The sequence below is a fragment of the Manduca sexta genome, chromosome 21 (assembly GCF_014839805.1).
Source record: "Manduca sexta isolate Smith_Timp_Sample1 chromosome 21, JHU_Msex_v1.0, whole genome shotgun sequence".
Lineage (NCBI taxonomy): Eukaryota > Metazoa > Arthropoda > Insecta > Lepidoptera > Sphingidae > Manduca > Manduca sexta.
Window position 1 is genome coordinate 15190589 of NC_051135.1, and position 17916 is coordinate 15208504.

Consider the following 17916-nt stretch of genomic DNA (forward strand, 5'->3'; position numbering starts at 1 on the left):
ATATTTGATGCGACATTGCATGCTCTTACAAAATTTTACAGGATACATTCAAACACTGTATGGTCTACATGCAAAAACTATACGAACGACTCTTTTTCGGTCTTAAATGGGCCATTTCAACCACCTTCTAACTTCCTTTCCCTACAACAAACTACAACACCCCAGGTCATGGCATGTCTTGTGCAGTAAGTAAATGATACTCACTTTTGGTTGCATGATGAGCATATAAATGTGTGCATGGCCGCCACGTGTTGTTTCAGCGCTGACAATTTAGAACATAATTTGAAACAATATTCACATCTGAAACAAAATTATTTTTTTGATATATTTTTATACTAGAACTGATTAAAAGACTAACTTAATATTGTGGTCCAAAGTAAGACGTTACGCTCCGTGAGAGTCGCACAAATAATGCCGGCCCGTCTCAACGGAAGTACACTGGATGACCTCGCATCAACAAGTTCCTAATTTTATAACCATATGTGACGCAGTCAAGATGTACTCCACTTAGCTATACTAAAAGGACAACTATTATGTTGAAATGCGATCACTGTACCAGTGGCGGAGGGTCCATAACCCGATTCATGCCGGCTTCGCTTTCGTAATATGTAAAATTGAATTACTAGATCGATTTGCAAACTTCATTCATGCATATTAGTATCATGTATATGTTGAGACGTATTCCCTTTCGGAATGTATCACCCTTCGCCACTGCACAATACACATTTATTTGGTGTTTTATTTTACTAACTAGCTCTGTTTCGCGCCTTCGCGTTAATTTAATATTTTCGTGTATAGATTTGAAGTCCTAAATATCAGTTTAAACACAGGATTTATAAAGATTACGAAATATATCTATATTAATACGATAAAAATTTGCGGCGACAGCTTTGAGGGCAGAACAACGGATTGCCGAGACAGGTCGCAAGTTCGAATCCCGATCCGGTGGAGCACGCACCTCTGACTTTTAAATTACATACATACATACATAACATCACGCATTTATCCCCGAAGGGGTATGCAGAGGCGCAACTAGGGCATCCACTTTTCGCCAAGTATGTTCCGTCCCATGATGTGATAGGGGCGAGCCTATTAAGCCATCGGGCACAAATTCCAGACTCCGGGCTGATACTGAGCAGAAAACCCAAATATCACTGCACGACCCGGGATTCGAACCCAGGACCTCAGAGCGCTATTGTACCGGACATGCAATACAACTACGCCACCGAGGCAGTCGCACCGACTTTTAAATTACGTGTATATTGTCAGAGTTCTGCCTGAGTCTAGAATTTGTGCCTTATATCGCGATAAGATCGCGCTTTATCACATTAAGACAAATTTAATGTACTAGTTACTACTTACACCTTTGCCTACCCATTCAGGGACAAAAGGTGCGAATTAATATTTTACTATAAAAAGAAGTTAACATTTTAAGTTTGTTTGAAGAGGTTAATTTCTAGCACTTCTAAACTGCTTCTAAAAAAACATTAGCTATAAATTGTTATGATTTAATTACTTATATATCATAAAGTCACTTCCTCACGGGCAACGCCGCGAGAAAAAACTTACGATTTGCAACTTATTTACTTGACACTAAACACTCACTGTAACTGTGTGAAATACTGCAAGTGGTGAGTTATGTGAGGTCAGATATCAGACACCACGTCGTAACTCACATTCCAGAACACATTCGCTCAGTTCATAAAGTGATATTCTTTACATAGCAAAATAAACATTTAACTATCTATGCAAAAACCAATACGATTTGGTATTTGTAAATATTTTCACTAAATCAACAAAACAAAAGATGGTTCAGCTGTTTAGATTACCAATAAAATAGACTCTATGTCGTAGAGTTTAAAGACACTTAAGAGATAAAATATTTACTTATGCTGATTCTATTAAAATCATATTTCCTTAGGATTGATCAACTAATGCACAGCTTTTTACAGTTAAGCCATAACTGTAATTTATATGTATCTGAGAGTAGCTTGATTCTGATTGCAACAAAGTTCCTTAATCAGATTTTCTTTGCTTTTTAAGTTTTTCTGCTTCCTGGTAACTAGTCTAGTTATAAACACATCATCATTTTTATTTTTTAAGTCTACAAAACAAAAATAACTACTATCAATTTTTTTGTTTAGGTAAGACCATAAACTCTGCTAAGTTAGTTTAGCTTAGCACACAAAGCTGAGACATTATACTTTGACTTGTTTGTAGACCATAAACAATGTAAACTAATAATTTAGTTTTCTACATGCAAGCACAAGATAACCAACTTAACTTAGTTGTTAATCAGCAACCAGCATGAAAGAATGAAAAATATATGGGTTGTAGCCTTCCTACAATTGTGAATGTATTGTGTTTGAGAATGACATATCCTAGCAATAGACTTATTTTTAGAATATTTCAATCCAAATTTTATTGTTTATCTTTTTTGTTGTCTTTATTTAGGAGTTTGGTTGTATTTTCACGACTGTGTTGCTCTGTATGTTCGCTTATGGTGGTCACTCTCTTTTCACAATGTCAGAATATTATTTTATTAATACCTTAACCCTTTCCTATGAGGGATTCAGGAGGAACCGACAAAAAACTATTTATGATGCCTACATATACAATTAAATTAGCTTAGCTTCTTAACCATGGACCCTGTTCATATGTATTTTATTGTGAAAACAAACAGTTATAGATATTGTTCATCAATATTCCATAATTTCATGAAAATTATTGTCTATTTCAGATTTACTTTCTAATTGGATATCTTTGGATATTTAACCAGACACCTTAATATACCCGTTATAAAATTTTTGTTGTATGCAAAACTAACCAACTCATTAGTAACACTAATACTTTAATTTAAACACCAACTAGACTATGATGTAGTATAATATTTTGTTGCAGTTTTTTTACAAAACACATTCAATTATTTAAAACAAAAATCACACATAGTTAGATAATGAAAAGTCAATAAAATTAAACTATTCATCAGATTTTATAGCAGCTTTTATATTTTAATTTTCTCCTGACATTTTGAAGACTTTCTCATCGCCAAAGCAAACGAACCAAGAAAAGTCTCATCACAAAATTAAAGTGGTGAATCTCTTCACATGATTAACTATGATAATGGAATTCAATGCCAACCTTGCATCAACTTGGTTTAAAATTGATTATTCATTAATCATTCTTTTATTTCCTAAAATGTATATTACTGCTTATTGATTTATAAAAACTACTACTTACTATGGGACATTGGTAAATTCAGTGAGCTATGGACACCTTAATATAAAAAAAAGAAGAACTAGTAATATGCAAGTTACTTATAGTATATTTAATTTGCCTTTTCTAAATATATCAACAATAGGTCTGTCAATGATATGGTTGCCAACATACTAACAGCTGTATTTATGAATCTGTGATCAACCAAGACAAACCAGACTTATATGAGTTGAGATGCCCTCGATAGGGCTTGCATAAGTTGTCAAGAGCCCTTCAGAGCAGTGTTGACTAGTTTTGAGAGATCACTTACATTTAGGATACCAGCTCAAGAAGCATCACCCTGTGTGCAAGTTAAATGCAAGATCTATACATGGACACCTTGGCAAGATTCAGATGATAGAACATGAATAAATGTATACTTACTTGAATCGATCCCTGTTGACATGCTTGATGTAGCAGTGTCCACGGAAACTGGGGTAGCCGGCAAACTGCTTGCGGCACACCACGCATGTATACACGATGTCCTGCGTGCCCGTCTCGTGCTGGGAGTAGTGGCTGTCGTACTCCTTCTTGGTGTTGAACGTCGTCTCGCAGATGTGGCAGTAGATGCCGCCGATCAAGTCTATCGTGGTCGGCTTCGGGAGCGTGTACAACTGATTCAGGTCGACCAACTCCTTTGTTGCCATTTTATGTGTGGAAGCCATTTTATTCCGCCGCTGCCGATGTCTGGTGCTATGTGTGATCCATGTATACTATTATAATCTATGTCATATGGGAGTGAAATCTGCTATTGCAAACATGATATTGTTATTTGACTCGCGGCTACATATTTATCTGTAAAAACGACATTTTAATCGCCGGTCGACCTTTGTAACGGCGTTAAATGCAATAGTTTCGCTCAAAATAAGTCTACTTATACGCGCAAATGCATTATCACATTTATGCAATTTATAGGATTTCAGTGTGCGGCGTCCCCCGTCATCGACGTATTCGAGGTTGTTCAGCCATTATCAAAGCATCAGCTTCACAAATAGACACCGTCAAGCACTTGCAATACTCACAATTTTGATTGAAAACATATAGCCACACATCGGACAGCGGTCTTGCACTACATTTTACATTACAGCAGCTGAAACAAAAGATGAATTTCAATAAAACTGCAACGCCGGATAACAAACAACGCCAAGAAAACGTGTGGTTTTGATTTTTCAGATTTTCCTTACGTTCCATATCACTCGTCTTTTTAGGCTGGTATTTATAGCTTAATAAAGAGAGAGCTTCATGTGTTTAATAATAAAAAACGAGACAAAAATAAAGACCGACTTGCGTTGACATTCAGAGGTATGGGACGCGAGAGTAAAATAATCAATGATAATTATTTCGATACACGCTCAAATAATGTAATATTTAATGTATAAAACGAAAGTGTAATTTTAGGAATTTGTAAAGAATACATTATTTATTACGTAAATAATTCAACAATAAAGGAAGTAAGTATTGATTATAAACCTCTTTTTCTTCAGCATGACAAAAATTATAATATTTTGTATTATGAAAGGTCCACCATCATTAGGAACCAAAGATTTCGGATACACAAACTATTTATGGACCTACTCTATACGATAGTGATAGATAGAATCAAAGAATAAGAAAATCAAATAATACTAGTTACGTTACATACATATTATCGTAAGAATAATTAATTATTATAATATTATTATTTTATTAATTGAACCTAGCTGATTGTGTTTGAATATGTTATTGTAAGATTTTTATATAACAAAATGGTGGTGAAACAATGACTCGATATAGTTTTTTATAGCAATTGTATTACGTTATGAAAATTCGAAATTAGGGTTTCGACGTTGTTTAATATCTGTTTAAAATGAGTTGGATATCGAGCTTTGAATATGAATGAGCTAATTCCTTGGAAAAATAATAGTCTCATAATATGTACTTTTATAAATATTAAACGTGTAAAAATTCTGATTTCTTCGTGCAACGTGTACATAACACAGCATATTGTTTGTACGCCGCTGCAACCCCTTCTGCAAGGTATTTAGTTATCTTTGACAAAAAGAATAAGACAGCTGATAAAATTGTCAAATGTATTCTGTCAATGAAATAAAATCAATTTTATGAGCAAAGTACTTCAAATTACTTGTATAGTGAAACCAATTGCGTTAATAAGTACTTATTAAAGTTAATACAATTATTTAAAGTGGTGTTTAATTTGTGATCAAAAATTGCGTCGACAATAGCGCGTTATTTGTGGGAGCAGTTTTTCGGCGTATTTCGCATTTTAAAACGGTAAGTCAGTTTAAATGAGTTTTATGTATGAACACATAATAAAACAAGATGAGAAATCTTTTATTTCTATCGCTAAACATTTTACAACCACATTGGCTGTTAGTTTTGATGCGTAAATATTTATACGCAGTTATATCCTATAAAGTATAAACGAACCTTCGGCAGCCGGCGGTTTACTTTAGTTAGGGTATTTTACTATGTTTTGTAATCATATGTCAAAAACATAGTTTCTGGCGCGGCGCCAACTCTCTAAATAGATTGGCGTGTCTTACGCACAGTTTACGCGGCGCGGCGTTCCATACATGAACTCATTAATTTTCCGCGATGGAGCGACACCCCACGACCGCGAGCTTTCATGGCTCTATGCGGAGCAGGGACTCGTCCTCGACGGCCGGCAGCGACGCCAGGAGAAGATAAAAGACTGCTTCAGGAAGTTTATAGCATTCATGTTTACGCAAGTGGGTGTCGGCGCGCTGGTGGTCTGCTACGCGATACTGGGCGCTGCCAGCTTCATGCACATCGAGAAGGACAGCCCCGACGAACAACTACACGACATCCGAAGACTGAGGCAAGACTGTGCCGAAAAACTGTGGAATATTACGGTTACTGTGAATGTTTTTAACGAAACCACATGGGTATCGAAAGTGGATGAAGTTCTAAAAGTGTTCCAGAATAACATAACTGCAGCCGTCCACACGGGCTATAGTGGCAGATCTGCAGAAGATATCTGGTCATTTCCAGCAGCTTTGATGTACTCATTGTCTGTGTTTACAATGATTGGATATGGGAATATTATACCAAAAACATTGTGGGGAAGATAGTGACGATAGCTTATGCTTGTTTTGGTATCCCAATCTATATTTTATACTTTTGTAACATTGGTAAGGTGCTTGCACAGACTTTTAAATGGTTGTATATAACAGCTCATGAGTGTAGCGAAGAGATGATGCTGTGTTTGAAGATGGTGAGATCATACCTGTAAAGCACAAGATTACGGTGCCATCGACAGCTTGTCTATGGGTCATATCATTCTACATCCTCACTGGAACAATCATGTTTGGTGCGTGGGAAAACTGGAACTACCTGGACTCCACATACTTCTGTGTAATAAGTTTGTGCAAGATCGGTTTTGGAGATTTCGTTCCAGGAGCAAATATATCAGATTCAGCTGGAGGTTCTCACTTGAAGTTAGTTATTAACTTTATTTATGTCCTGCTTGGGATGGGTTTAGTGGCCATGTGTTATAATCTCATGTGTGAGGATGTAAGAGTGAAGGTTAGAGAGTTAAGAGAGGATCTGAAGAACTGCCTTGATGATATTACATTGAAGATTACGGTATGCATGAATGATACCAAGTATTACCATCAGAAACAGTCTAGGAATGTTAAGTGATGGACTTTTTATGTGTCAGTAATTAAAAAGTATGGCTGTTGAAATGTTTAAAATATAATTTTGAATATGAATAGTAAATATAAGTTAATTTAAAATGAATGAAATTTTAATATAAAATATTATGATAGGGTTACACCAAATTAATAATGTAACAAAAAGTAATTATAACTATTTTAATATAATTTTCTCATAACAATATAAGATTATATAAATATTGTGATAGTTAAAATGTTGAACACAACAATGTAGCTTTATTCTTTGTATAATCGAATAATTTCAATATTATAAAGTGAAATGTATTTTGTATGTTTAATGAATAAATAAATTATTGTAAATATTTTCTTCTTTTAATTAATTCCCATGTGGCATAATTTTATATACAATAAAAAGGAAGGGCTATGTCAAACATGATTTAACAGTCGTAAATAATTGTAATACTTATTAATAAAACAAATGGGGCTATTTTTTATGTATAAAACTATTTTACAAATAGAAATATTTAGTTAAATGTTTAGATTATAAAGATAGTTGTTGCTCGTGGTTCCGCCCGCGTGATAAGCGTTCTTCGCTACAAAATCCCATTCATATGCCATCTGCTCTTTTTGTGTGCTAAAATTCATCGAAATCTATTCCAAATTGTTTTCAATTGGTCTTGTCATTGGTCCAGTGATGGCGGAACCGTAGCCGCGTCCAGCACGATGCCGGTGCGCCTGCGCCGCGTGGCGGGATTCGAGGGGCGCGTCAACGATATCATCTTCCAGCCGGCTAGCGTCTTTACCACCCCGCAGCAGACCCTCGTCTACTTCGGGGGAGATGTACAGGTACATATACAGATAGAGGCACGAGTCGTGAGCACACTTGTGATTGGTCGGTGTGACGTCCAACGCGCCGATATTTCGCGCCATTGGTTCTTTAAGCGATGTTCGATATCTATTGGCTCACATATACCATGCAGCTACTACACTTTCGTGCAGTTTGTACATACGGCAACTGGCTCCCACCATTATGGGTGCTCATAAGTTGTGCTGGTTACTATAACTATGGTATGGGTATTGTAAATAATAAATATGGTTTAATCATATTGTCAAATAACATTTGCGGCGCAAATGAATATTGTACCCAGAGAAATAATAAAGTATGGTGGCAACTTTTTATTGTTAAGGCCATTAGACCTTTAAGATTCAGTCACTGAGACTCTTGTCTGTCTTTTTTGCTAAATTACTACATATTACAGTAATGTACGGAGCCAGTGACTAGTCATGATAAAATGGTATGTTTAGGATTACCCGGAGGTGATGCAAGCGCACCGCGACAACCGAAACTACGTAAAGTGGAACCTGGAGAATATGGCGCGCATGCTCGCGCACACCTTCCCCAACAAGCACGTGCTGGTCGTCAAGGCTTCCAGGTGATGAATAGTCTAACCCCCTTATTCATAGACGTTATTTATCTAAGGATGGAGCATTGCTGTGATAACTAGTCATTGTAGCGCCACTTTGTGTTTCAAAGTTATTTTTGCCAGTAAAAATAATTGGCCTATTTTTCAACACAACCGCATATAAGTTGTAAAACCAACTATAATCGTACATGTAAATTCAAGTGCGTCCCGCGATTAGCCTGTGTATACAACGTGTCCCAAAATTCAACGATAAGCGGGCAGTAGGGGGTACGCTTGCTTATAACAAATAGGGGAAAAATATATAAATCTAATTTTTTGTGATATTACAGAGACTACAAAAAAAATTTTTTTTAATTTACATTTGTTAACGTAATTTTAACTACCACAACTACAATTTTCCAAATATTTATGTTTTTATTTTTGTATTCGCAACCCAAGTAGCACTGCTATCCATAATACCCATTGAAATTACCAAAATACCTGTAGTTTTTACACAAAAATCAATCAAAATTATTTTTTCTCAATTTTTCTTAAAGTTTTTACTTTCAGTCCACTTTCACTCAAGGTGGTGTAAAAAAAGTATGGACACTACTATGGCAAGTTTTTTAAAAATTGGCGCAACTGATCGGGATTCCAAAATGGTATAGTACACTAGGAAAAGTAACTACAAAAAAAAAATATGCGTACTATATCTAAACAAGAACCAAATTTCATAAATACTTGTTGATACAACATCACTTTTATTACGCGCCCATAATAGGTTTTTTGTTGCAAATTCTTGGAATTGGAATAGGACATGAGGTAGCCAATAAAACAGATAGTGATAGACGTATTTTATACGTTCGATGGAAACAGATAGATGGTATTTTGTTGTTGAAAAATGTTGAATGAAACAAAACAAATGGTACAAAAAATAATTTCACATTTATTTCCATAATTGTTTGCAATATGAATATTACAATAAATGTTCAAATTGTTTGTCGCCGGCATTAATACAGGCACGACATCGCCTTAAAAAGATCGTTTTATTCGTCGTCCATATCTTCTACCATTTAAATGATCCGCAGCCTGAGCGATTTTTTGGCGAAGCTCATCCAACGTTGCTATGGATTTTGAATAGACCCTATCTTTAAGACAACCCCAGTAGAAGAAGTCTATGGGGTTTAAATCGGGTGAACGAGGTGGCCATAAGATAGGACCAAGCCGTCCGATCCAACGCTCTGGATACTCTTGGTTTAAGTATTCCCGCACAGGACGGGCATAGTGAGCTGGGCAACCATCATTTTGAAACCACATGTTTTGTAAATCACTTATGGGTGCGTCCTCTAATAATTCTGGCAAGTCGTTTTGTAAAAGTTCAAATAACTATTGCCATCTAAGTTTCCTTGTAACTCAAAGGGCCCAATCACTTTTCCATTCAATATGCCCGTCCATAGGTTAACCTTGAATTGATATTGAGATTTATCTTGTCTCATTAGGTGCGGATTTTCATTGCTCCAGCTATGTAGGTTGTGAATATTTAAATAACCATCTTTCTTGCAAGTTGTTTCATCCGACCATAGAATTTTGTCTAAGAATTGGGAATTTCCCTGTGCTTTTGTAGCATTACGCGACAAAATGCGACCCGTAGTGGATAATCCCGCGGCAATAATGTCTGCACACGCCTGTAGTGATATGGGTGAAGTCTGTGTCGTTGGAGAATTCGATGTGCAGAACTTATTGGGATTCCTGTAGCTGCTTCAATAGCACGTACCGAGGTAGTTGAATCATTTTCTATTTCATTAAGAACTACTTCATCGCCTGCCGATCTAGGTCTTCCAGCGTTTCTCCTATCAGATGGTAAACGACCCTCCGAAAACGCTTGATGCACATTAATAAATACTCGATAATCCGGGTACCTTCCAACATTTGGGTACCTTTCTCGATACAATCTGCTAGCAGCGTTAGCATTACATCGTCATTCTCCATAAATGAGGTGCATATTAGCGTATTCCAACGGTGTGTATGGTAGCGGCATGATAAACGCTAAACCTTTAGAAATACGCAAATAATTCAGTTCACAAAATACACAAACACAGTCCAAAATATTGCCAGGTCAGTTCAATTCGCACATCATTTAATCCAGTCCAAAAAGCAAGCCAAAGGTCGTTAATACGAGAGCCACGTCAATTGAATACAGAACGGTACACAGTAATCAAAGGAGCAGAGCGTACTGACTACCCTTTTGTTATACTACAACGAATATAAAAGAGAGATAGAAAGAGTATTTTATGTAGTCTATCTTTCTCTCTCTAACTTCTAAATTTTATCGACTACCTCATGTCCTATTCCAATTCCAAGAATTTGCAACAAAAAACCTATTATGGGCGCTTAATAAAAGTGGTGTTGTATCAACAAGTATTTATGAAATTTGGTTCTTGTTTAGATATAGTACGCATATTTTTTGTAGTTACTTTTCCTAGTGTACTATACCATTTTGGAATCCCGATCAGTTGCGCCAATTTTTAAAAAACTTGCCATAGTAGTGTCCATACTTTTTTACACCACCTTGAGTGAAAGTGGACTGAAAGTAAAAACTTTAAGAAAAATTGAGAAAAAAATAATTTTGATTGATTTTTGTGTAAAAACTACAGGTATTTTGGTAATTTCAATGGGTATTATGGATAGCAGTGCTACTTGGGTTGCGAATACAAAAATAAAAACATAAATATTTGGAAAATTGTAGTTGTGGTAGTTAAAATTACGTTAACAAATGTAAATTTTAAAAAAATAATTTTTTTATAGTCTCTGTAATATCACAAAAAATTAGATTTATATATTTTTCCCCTATTTGTTATAAGCAAGCGTACCCCCTACTGCCCGCTTATCGTTGAATTTTGGGACACGTTGTATACTATATAAGGCTATGAACAGGCGAGGTGTAATCATCTCACGTTAGTCGATACTATATCTATACTATAAGCGACACTTGTAGCTAGGATATGTCATTTCCAATACATATTCTTGTTTTCTATTGCGTTAACGATTCTAGAAAAGCGTATTGGCTAAGGCTCCTGCACGCCAATCTACTTATCATCAGCTGTAGTTAAGTCACTTACATCCGTTTTCAATAAACAATCCCAACCGCAATCTTCAATCCGATTCCGATAATGAGCCAATTAAACTAACTCATTTGCAGATAAGCATGTCAAAAAACACTTTGTTCTGATTAGTAAATTTTTGAGATAGATAGAAAAATTTATCGTTAATTGCAAATGGCGGCTAGCCGTAGAAAACGCGGGCTATTTGAAAATGTCGCGAGAAGTGTTTATGTTGCAGGGTGGCGTACAAGAGCTTCAGGTGTTACGACAACTTCGTGCCGAGCAACAACGCGGGTGTGCCAGAACACACGCCCACACAACAACGCGCTGCAGCACTTGGAGAGGTATGGAGCTCATGACTTTACACAATGACGTTGCCAAAGGGGGGCAGGGAAGGGCAACTACTCCCCTAGAGATTCTGTAAAAGTTGCCAAATGTAAAGCAACCAAAGTCCTAGGTCAAAGGACTTGACTTACTTGATCGATCACTCCCATAGGTCGAAAATCGAATCAATTCACAAATTCCGTTCCTAATATTCCGTACGCTCAATTACGCTCTGCTCTTTGTTATGTTAAACTGGGAGAGGTAGAATGGGGGAGGAACATGTGTTCTCAACTTTACCTACAATTCATATTTTTCTCATTCTGTATTAAACTGTATTGTTCACGTGTATTAAAATGTAACATGTTATGTATAAAATGATTGTGGAGTGCAATAAAATTTGAATTTGAATTCTCAGCCGTTTTCAATAAACGAACCCATTCTAGGCTTTAACTAGGGCAGTCACAATCTTCAATTCGATTTCCGATCACAATAACTAATTTGTAAGAATGTCAATAAAAATAATGTTCTAAATCGACGCTTGAAAGGCAATAATATCTAAGCGACAAATATACCGAAAATGAATTATATAAATATTTTGAATCGCCATTTTTTTGCGTCATTTGATCTAGGTTTTGTAAGTCTAGGACAATTTAAATAACATTAGACTATATCTTTATAAAATTAAAAGTTGAATTGTTATGAATTTTCATATTAAAAATCAACACTTTAAAGCACTCTGCTCAAAAATTTACTGTATGTCGCTTAGATATTATTGCCTTTCAAGCGTCGAAACGGTCCATTTTTGAGATAGATCGTAAAACGGGATTGGGATCGTTTATGGAGAATAATGGTATGTGATATGACTTAGGTAGTTTTACTTTACCAAGCACAAATTTAAACCCCAGTTTACCTTTGAAATAAAGGTATTATTTTGCAGATTACTTCAGAGCGTGAATGAAAGGATTAAAGTATTGCCCACCTCTGAACTGGAAGCTTTGAGTCCTGGACTCAGCGAGGACATCGACATAGAAGATTTGCATGTGAGCTATTTCATTTGGAATATATTTCTTTTTATTTTAAAATCTGGCGAATAGCACTCGGGATTAATGTAGCTATCTATTAGTAATTTTATATCTCTAAGATCGATGTAGTAGTTTTTGAGATTAACATAAATAAACTCTTCAGCTTTATATAATAGTATAGATAATTAACAAAGCTAAAGAGTGTATTGGGAAAAAAAATCTAGATCAGATACTACAATACTGATAATTCGTTCACTAATAAGAAGCTACATAATCCTCAAATACTTTTATGAGATGGAGGTACAGTCACGAACAGAAACTTTCTCTATTAATAATGTTTTGTCACAGAACTCGCCGGTGCACCGCTCATCCGAACAGAAGAAGTCGAACGGCGCAGCGTCCACCTCCAACGGCTCCTCAGATCACAAGCCGTGAGTAGGTCTAGTTCCAATTGGTGTTGTTATAGTCCATCCTGCATGCCACCTACTAGGTTTTGGGGGCTAAGTAGGGAAAGGGTCTGCTTAGTAAAATTCTAAGACACTAAATTCGAAATTATACTGAGTGACAGACAAGACATTGAAGTAAATAGACTTATATTGCACTGAAAAACACACACACACAACATCACGCATTTTATCCCCGAAGGGGTATGCAGAGGCGCAACCATGGCACCCACTTTTCGCCAAGTGTGTTCCGTTCCATGATGTGATAGGGGGCGAGCCTATCGCCATATCGGGCACAAATTCCAGACTCCGGGCTGATACTGAGCAGAAAAACCCAAATATCACTTTGCCCGACCCGGGATTCGAACCCAGGACCTCAGAGCGCTGCCGTACCGCGCATGCAGTACAACTACGCCATCGAGGCAGTCAACTGAAAAACAGAACATCCAAACATTTTTATATCTAGCTCGAAGGACCAAAACGAACCATCTAACAAGTTTTTTTATTCTACGTGCGTTACGTCGTCGTATCACATAATATCTGTACGTTATTGCACCTTTAGTATCATCTTGTCTGGCTCGAAGGACCGAATCTAATAAGCTGTGTATTGTAAGTGTGTTGGAGTGTGGGCCGTGGTGGGAGCGGGTGTCGCTGGGAGACAGCCGGCTGGCGCTGGTGGGGTTCAGCAAGGGCTGCGTGGTGCTTAACCAGATGCTGTACGAGTTTCACTACACCAGCACTCTGACGCCCTGCGATACGCATGCCGTTAGGTGAGTTTTAATTCTAGAATTAAAGTAAAATATTGAAGGAAAGACAATGATTTATCTAAGCTTTCTGACGTTTTCTGCTCAAACCAGGATATTGAGCAATCTAATTCCTATTCGGCCTTAAAAATCAGTAACGCAGAAATTCTTTGACAATGCGTGGTGTTGATCACTAACAATTAGGTGGCCCTATTCAATATTTACCTTATGCTATAGAAACTGTACTATCTGTTGCTGTCTCATTCAGACACTGGGCGTTCTCCAATGATCACTAGTTACACAATACCTTATTTTTTACTAGATGTTGAATGGCAATCATTGTGAAATTTCACCATGTCATAATATGCGTATGATGATCTCTATTGGATTTAATAAAACATTAAGTGTCCTCCCAGTTCTGTTGTGTTTTAAGCATTGACGTATATTCTATAGACACGAATGTCAATATTATAAACGAATTGTTCAAAATCTGAACTAAAATGGCAAAACGTCACTATTATAACTTACTAATATTTTTTATTCACATCCAGGTTTACACTTAGACCCGAGTTCTTATATAATGAACGTCACTCCGTACATAACCACACACTGTCAATGTTGAAATCATACTAGAGTCTTGTGTATGGATTGCAGTACAGTTGAATCGAACACAATGAGTGTACGCAACGCCAGATCTAGTAGTACATATATATATCGATGGTCTTAAACTTGTTTCGTTATGTGTAGGTTTATCGATCGCATCGACGACATGTTCTGGCTGGACGGCGGGCACGCGGGCGGCAAGAACACCTGGATCACGTCCCGCAGCCTGCTCGAGACCCTCGGCAGGCTCAGTGAGTTGCTATACTAGATATTTTTCGTAGAGAAATTGCTGTTATTTAGAGATAGGTGTACTTACCGTAAGGCGTCACTTGGGGGAAAGTTTAATAAAATTGTATCTAATATTTTTTTGAGACGTATCTAAAAATCTTACAGATTTGATAAGAATAAATATTTATTATATATAACTAGCATCAGCTCGCGGCTCCGCCCACGTGAAGGAGTTTTCCCGGATAAAAGTCCCGCTATATATTTTCCCGGGATAGAACCGCCTATAACCTTTCCAGGGTCTTAAACTATCTCCATATAGAATTTCATAAAATACGTTCGCTAGATTTTGAGAAAATCGATAACATACAGATAGACAGAAAATGGAACTTTGTTTTATAATATGTATGGATGTTTAAGTTTCATACATTTACTGTAGTTTATTAGAGAATATAAGTTTCTAATAGTAGATGTTGGAATAAACAATACAGATAATATAAAGCGCCTACTCAAAAACAATAGCAACACTACCAAAATCTTTGAAACAAGACGATTAGTTTCATTTTGATTTTACTTTCAGAGCTGAACATCCATGTTCATGTAAGCCCTTACCAAGTGTTGGACGAGGGTCGACCCTGGATTGGAAGGGAGGAGAAGGCTTTCACCAGCATGCTGAGGAAACTTGGGGCTAGGGTATGTATATTTTCATTTGTAGAAATGTTAGTATAGTTGGTAACTATGAGGCCAAGCCTGAAGCTTTAGCCAAGTTGAAAACATTTGTATTCTATTTTCATTCATCAGTTTTTTTCTGTTCCACTTTTCTATCTGACACAGCTAGCATATGTCATTCCCAAATTGTTTGTTTGCTATTGGCATTCACAATTGTAGAAAGTCATCTTGTCTAAAACCTCTGGTGTGAACGATTTAGTCTATGATATTAGCTAGTTAGGACTTTTTCCCTTTTTATTATATTCGTTATGAAAATGTACATATTTTTAAACTGCCTCGATGGCAAAATTTTCTCTCTTAGTCTCGGATTTTGTCTTCAAGTCGGGTGAAATATATGGTTTTTCTACTCAGTATCAGCAAACATTTAAGAATTGTGTCCAGTAAAGGTAATAGAACCCCCTCCTAGAATCCCCCTCCTCCCTACATTCAAGAATTGTGTGCGGTAAAAGTAATATACCCCCTGTTACATGGGACCAGATATAGCTAGCAAAATACGCGCGATGACACTTCTGGCTACCCCATAAAAATAATGCGTAACTTATTTTTAGATCCAAAGATACATGCACGGACACCCGTCGGCGTCGAACTCTCTACAAGCTCATTTCGACGTGCTGAACAACTTCAAACGCGCCGAGGACCTCACGCCAGACTTACAGGACCCCGAGGAGGATTAAACATTGCGAGGAGTTGGAAATGTGTTTATTTGGCAAGCTGTGATAGATCCAGAAAAAAGGATGGAACATTGTGAGGCAGTAGGGGATGCTAACCTCTAAATTGATGGATAGGATTGGAAGTTATACGGTTGCTCTTATAATCCTCCAGGAAAAGGGACAGGAGGAAACTTGGGAGGGTAAAGATACCTCTGATGTTTGAAGGTGGTTTGGGGTGTTTTATATATTATTCTTATCCTAGTATCTTCTTGTTGACCCTTAACTTATAGGGAACCCTTGTGGTGCTGTGGTTGGGCCTGCGATAAAGCAGATATATTTAGAATCATATCAGAATATCATATGTTGATGTGGATATTTATTCTGCTGGTAGGATATATTTTATATCCGCCCGGATAGCGACCACCATATACAAGTTGTTAAAACCTGCCATAGAGGCCCACGTGTGTCGCGTTCCGGGATCAGCCTGTGTATATCCGGTTCCAATAGGCCGGCATAATTGTGTCGACTGTTGAGGGGGAATCATCTCCCCGTCGACATTCTATTGGACCCCACTCCACTTACCATCAGGTGAGACAGTGACATCGCTGTGACCGTATAAAAAAAATGTACAGGCAAATAACGACGGTCCTACGTAAAGTATCGAATCTGCAAAATGCAAATGATAAACATAGTAGAGGTTGCATTATAAGGAAACTATCTTTATTTCTTCTACACTAAACGTTTGCTACTGTTTCATGTAGACTGGGGCACCTAATATTTATTTGTCTGTGGCTCAATCATTAGGCCTAAACTGTCTTATATACGATATAATTCCATAACTCCTAAGTAAACTATCGTATTTGTAAAAATAGTGATATTCTATTTTTAGCGTTTAATTCAAAGTTTAATACGAAAAAAAACTTCACTCAAATTATATTATTATTTTATTTTAAATGGGTTTGGTACAGTTATGATAACGAAACGCTAAAAAAGTGAATATCGCTATTTTTTAAGATACGATAGTTTACTTAGGAGCTATCGATATATGAACTAAATGTATACACGTCATAAATAATCTAAAATATTCATTTAATTACTGGCCAGTTGTGTTAATATCAATAAAGAGCTTGCTTTATTTTAGTTTAGAAAAATGAAGACGAGTATATTTTTGCAAAAGCTTATAATGATTTCACGTCATCGAAATATGTATAACCATGACAAATACATTCTTAATGCTTTAATAATATGATTATAGGTGATATCGCCTTTTATAACGCAATACCGCGGTATTCGAGCTGATCAAAGATCATGCACAATTTGATCGAAGAAATATAATATATTCTTATGTTGACTATTGGTCTATTTAAAAACGCGACGTCGCGTTATTGTATCTAATATTTGTACAAATCTATTTTATGCTTTACTGGAATGCTATTTAGGTTGTAGTTGAAGTCTGTATATTTATTTACTCATTGTAGTGTAGTATTGCTCAGAAAAATCGCGGCGGGCCGCATCGCTTGGCAAAAATAAAGGATTTATTCTTGGGTGTAAAAATACTTGAACCTAATTCAGCTTGTATGAAATCGTTTTTTTTTGCAAAGCCATGCGACTCGAGTGTGCGCGGGAACTTATACGCCATCGTCTTAATATTTTCATTTATCAATGTAATTTTAAGTAGAATATAACGACGGTTGTAAAACATTAGTGTACCAACATGTGTAACTATTGGTCTCAGAAATAAATTATTTTCATCACTACACTTTGTTTTTATGACCAGCGT

The 17916-nt window shown here is 36.5% G+C and overlaps 2 protein-coding genes and 1 pseudogene across 2 annotated transcripts; 2 read left to right on the forward strand and 1 right to left on the reverse strand.

Annotated features, from left to right (window-relative positions):
• Nucleotides 1-175: 175 nt before the first annotated feature.
• LOC119190000 (zinc finger protein 423-like) lies at nt 176-4435 on the reverse strand. The gene is made up of 3 exons (XM_037440945.1): nt 4278-4435; nt 3640-4050; nt 176-300 (listed from the first exon to the last, which is right to left on the reverse strand). Exons 2-3 carry the CDS (start codon nt 3918-3920, stop codon nt 201-203), a joined length of 381 nt encoding a protein of 126 aa, XP_037296842.1. The 5' UTR covers nt 3921-4050; nt 4278-4435; the 3' UTR covers nt 176-200.
• Nucleotides 4436-5299: 864 nt separating this feature from the next.
• On the forward strand, nt 5300-17893 carry LOC115442215 (UPF0565 protein C2orf69 homolog). The gene is given in 11 exon segments (XM_037440946.1): nt 5300-5526; nt 7586-7739; nt 8199-8326; nt 11636-11714; nt 11716-11741; nt 12659-12761; nt 13092-13174; nt 13801-13956; nt 14677-14783; nt 15338-15450; nt 16035-17893. Coding segments are annotated over 10 exon segments (1044 nt in total). The 5' UTR covers nt 5300-5526; nt 7586-7616; the 3' UTR covers nt 16161-17893.
• On the forward strand, nt 5717-7185 carry LOC119189999 (annotated as a pseudogene).
• Nucleotides 17894-17916: the final 23 nt, after the last annotated feature.

Coding starts and splice junctions, on each gene's coding strand:
- LOC119190000 (XM_037440945.1), bottom strand. CDS start 3,920: ATGGCTTCCACACATAAAATGGCAACAAAGGAGTTGGTCGACCTGAAT. Junction 301..3,639: donor GTCAACAGGGATCGATTCAA/GTAAGTATACAT, acceptor ATTTTGTTTCAG/ATGTGAATATTGTTTCAAAT.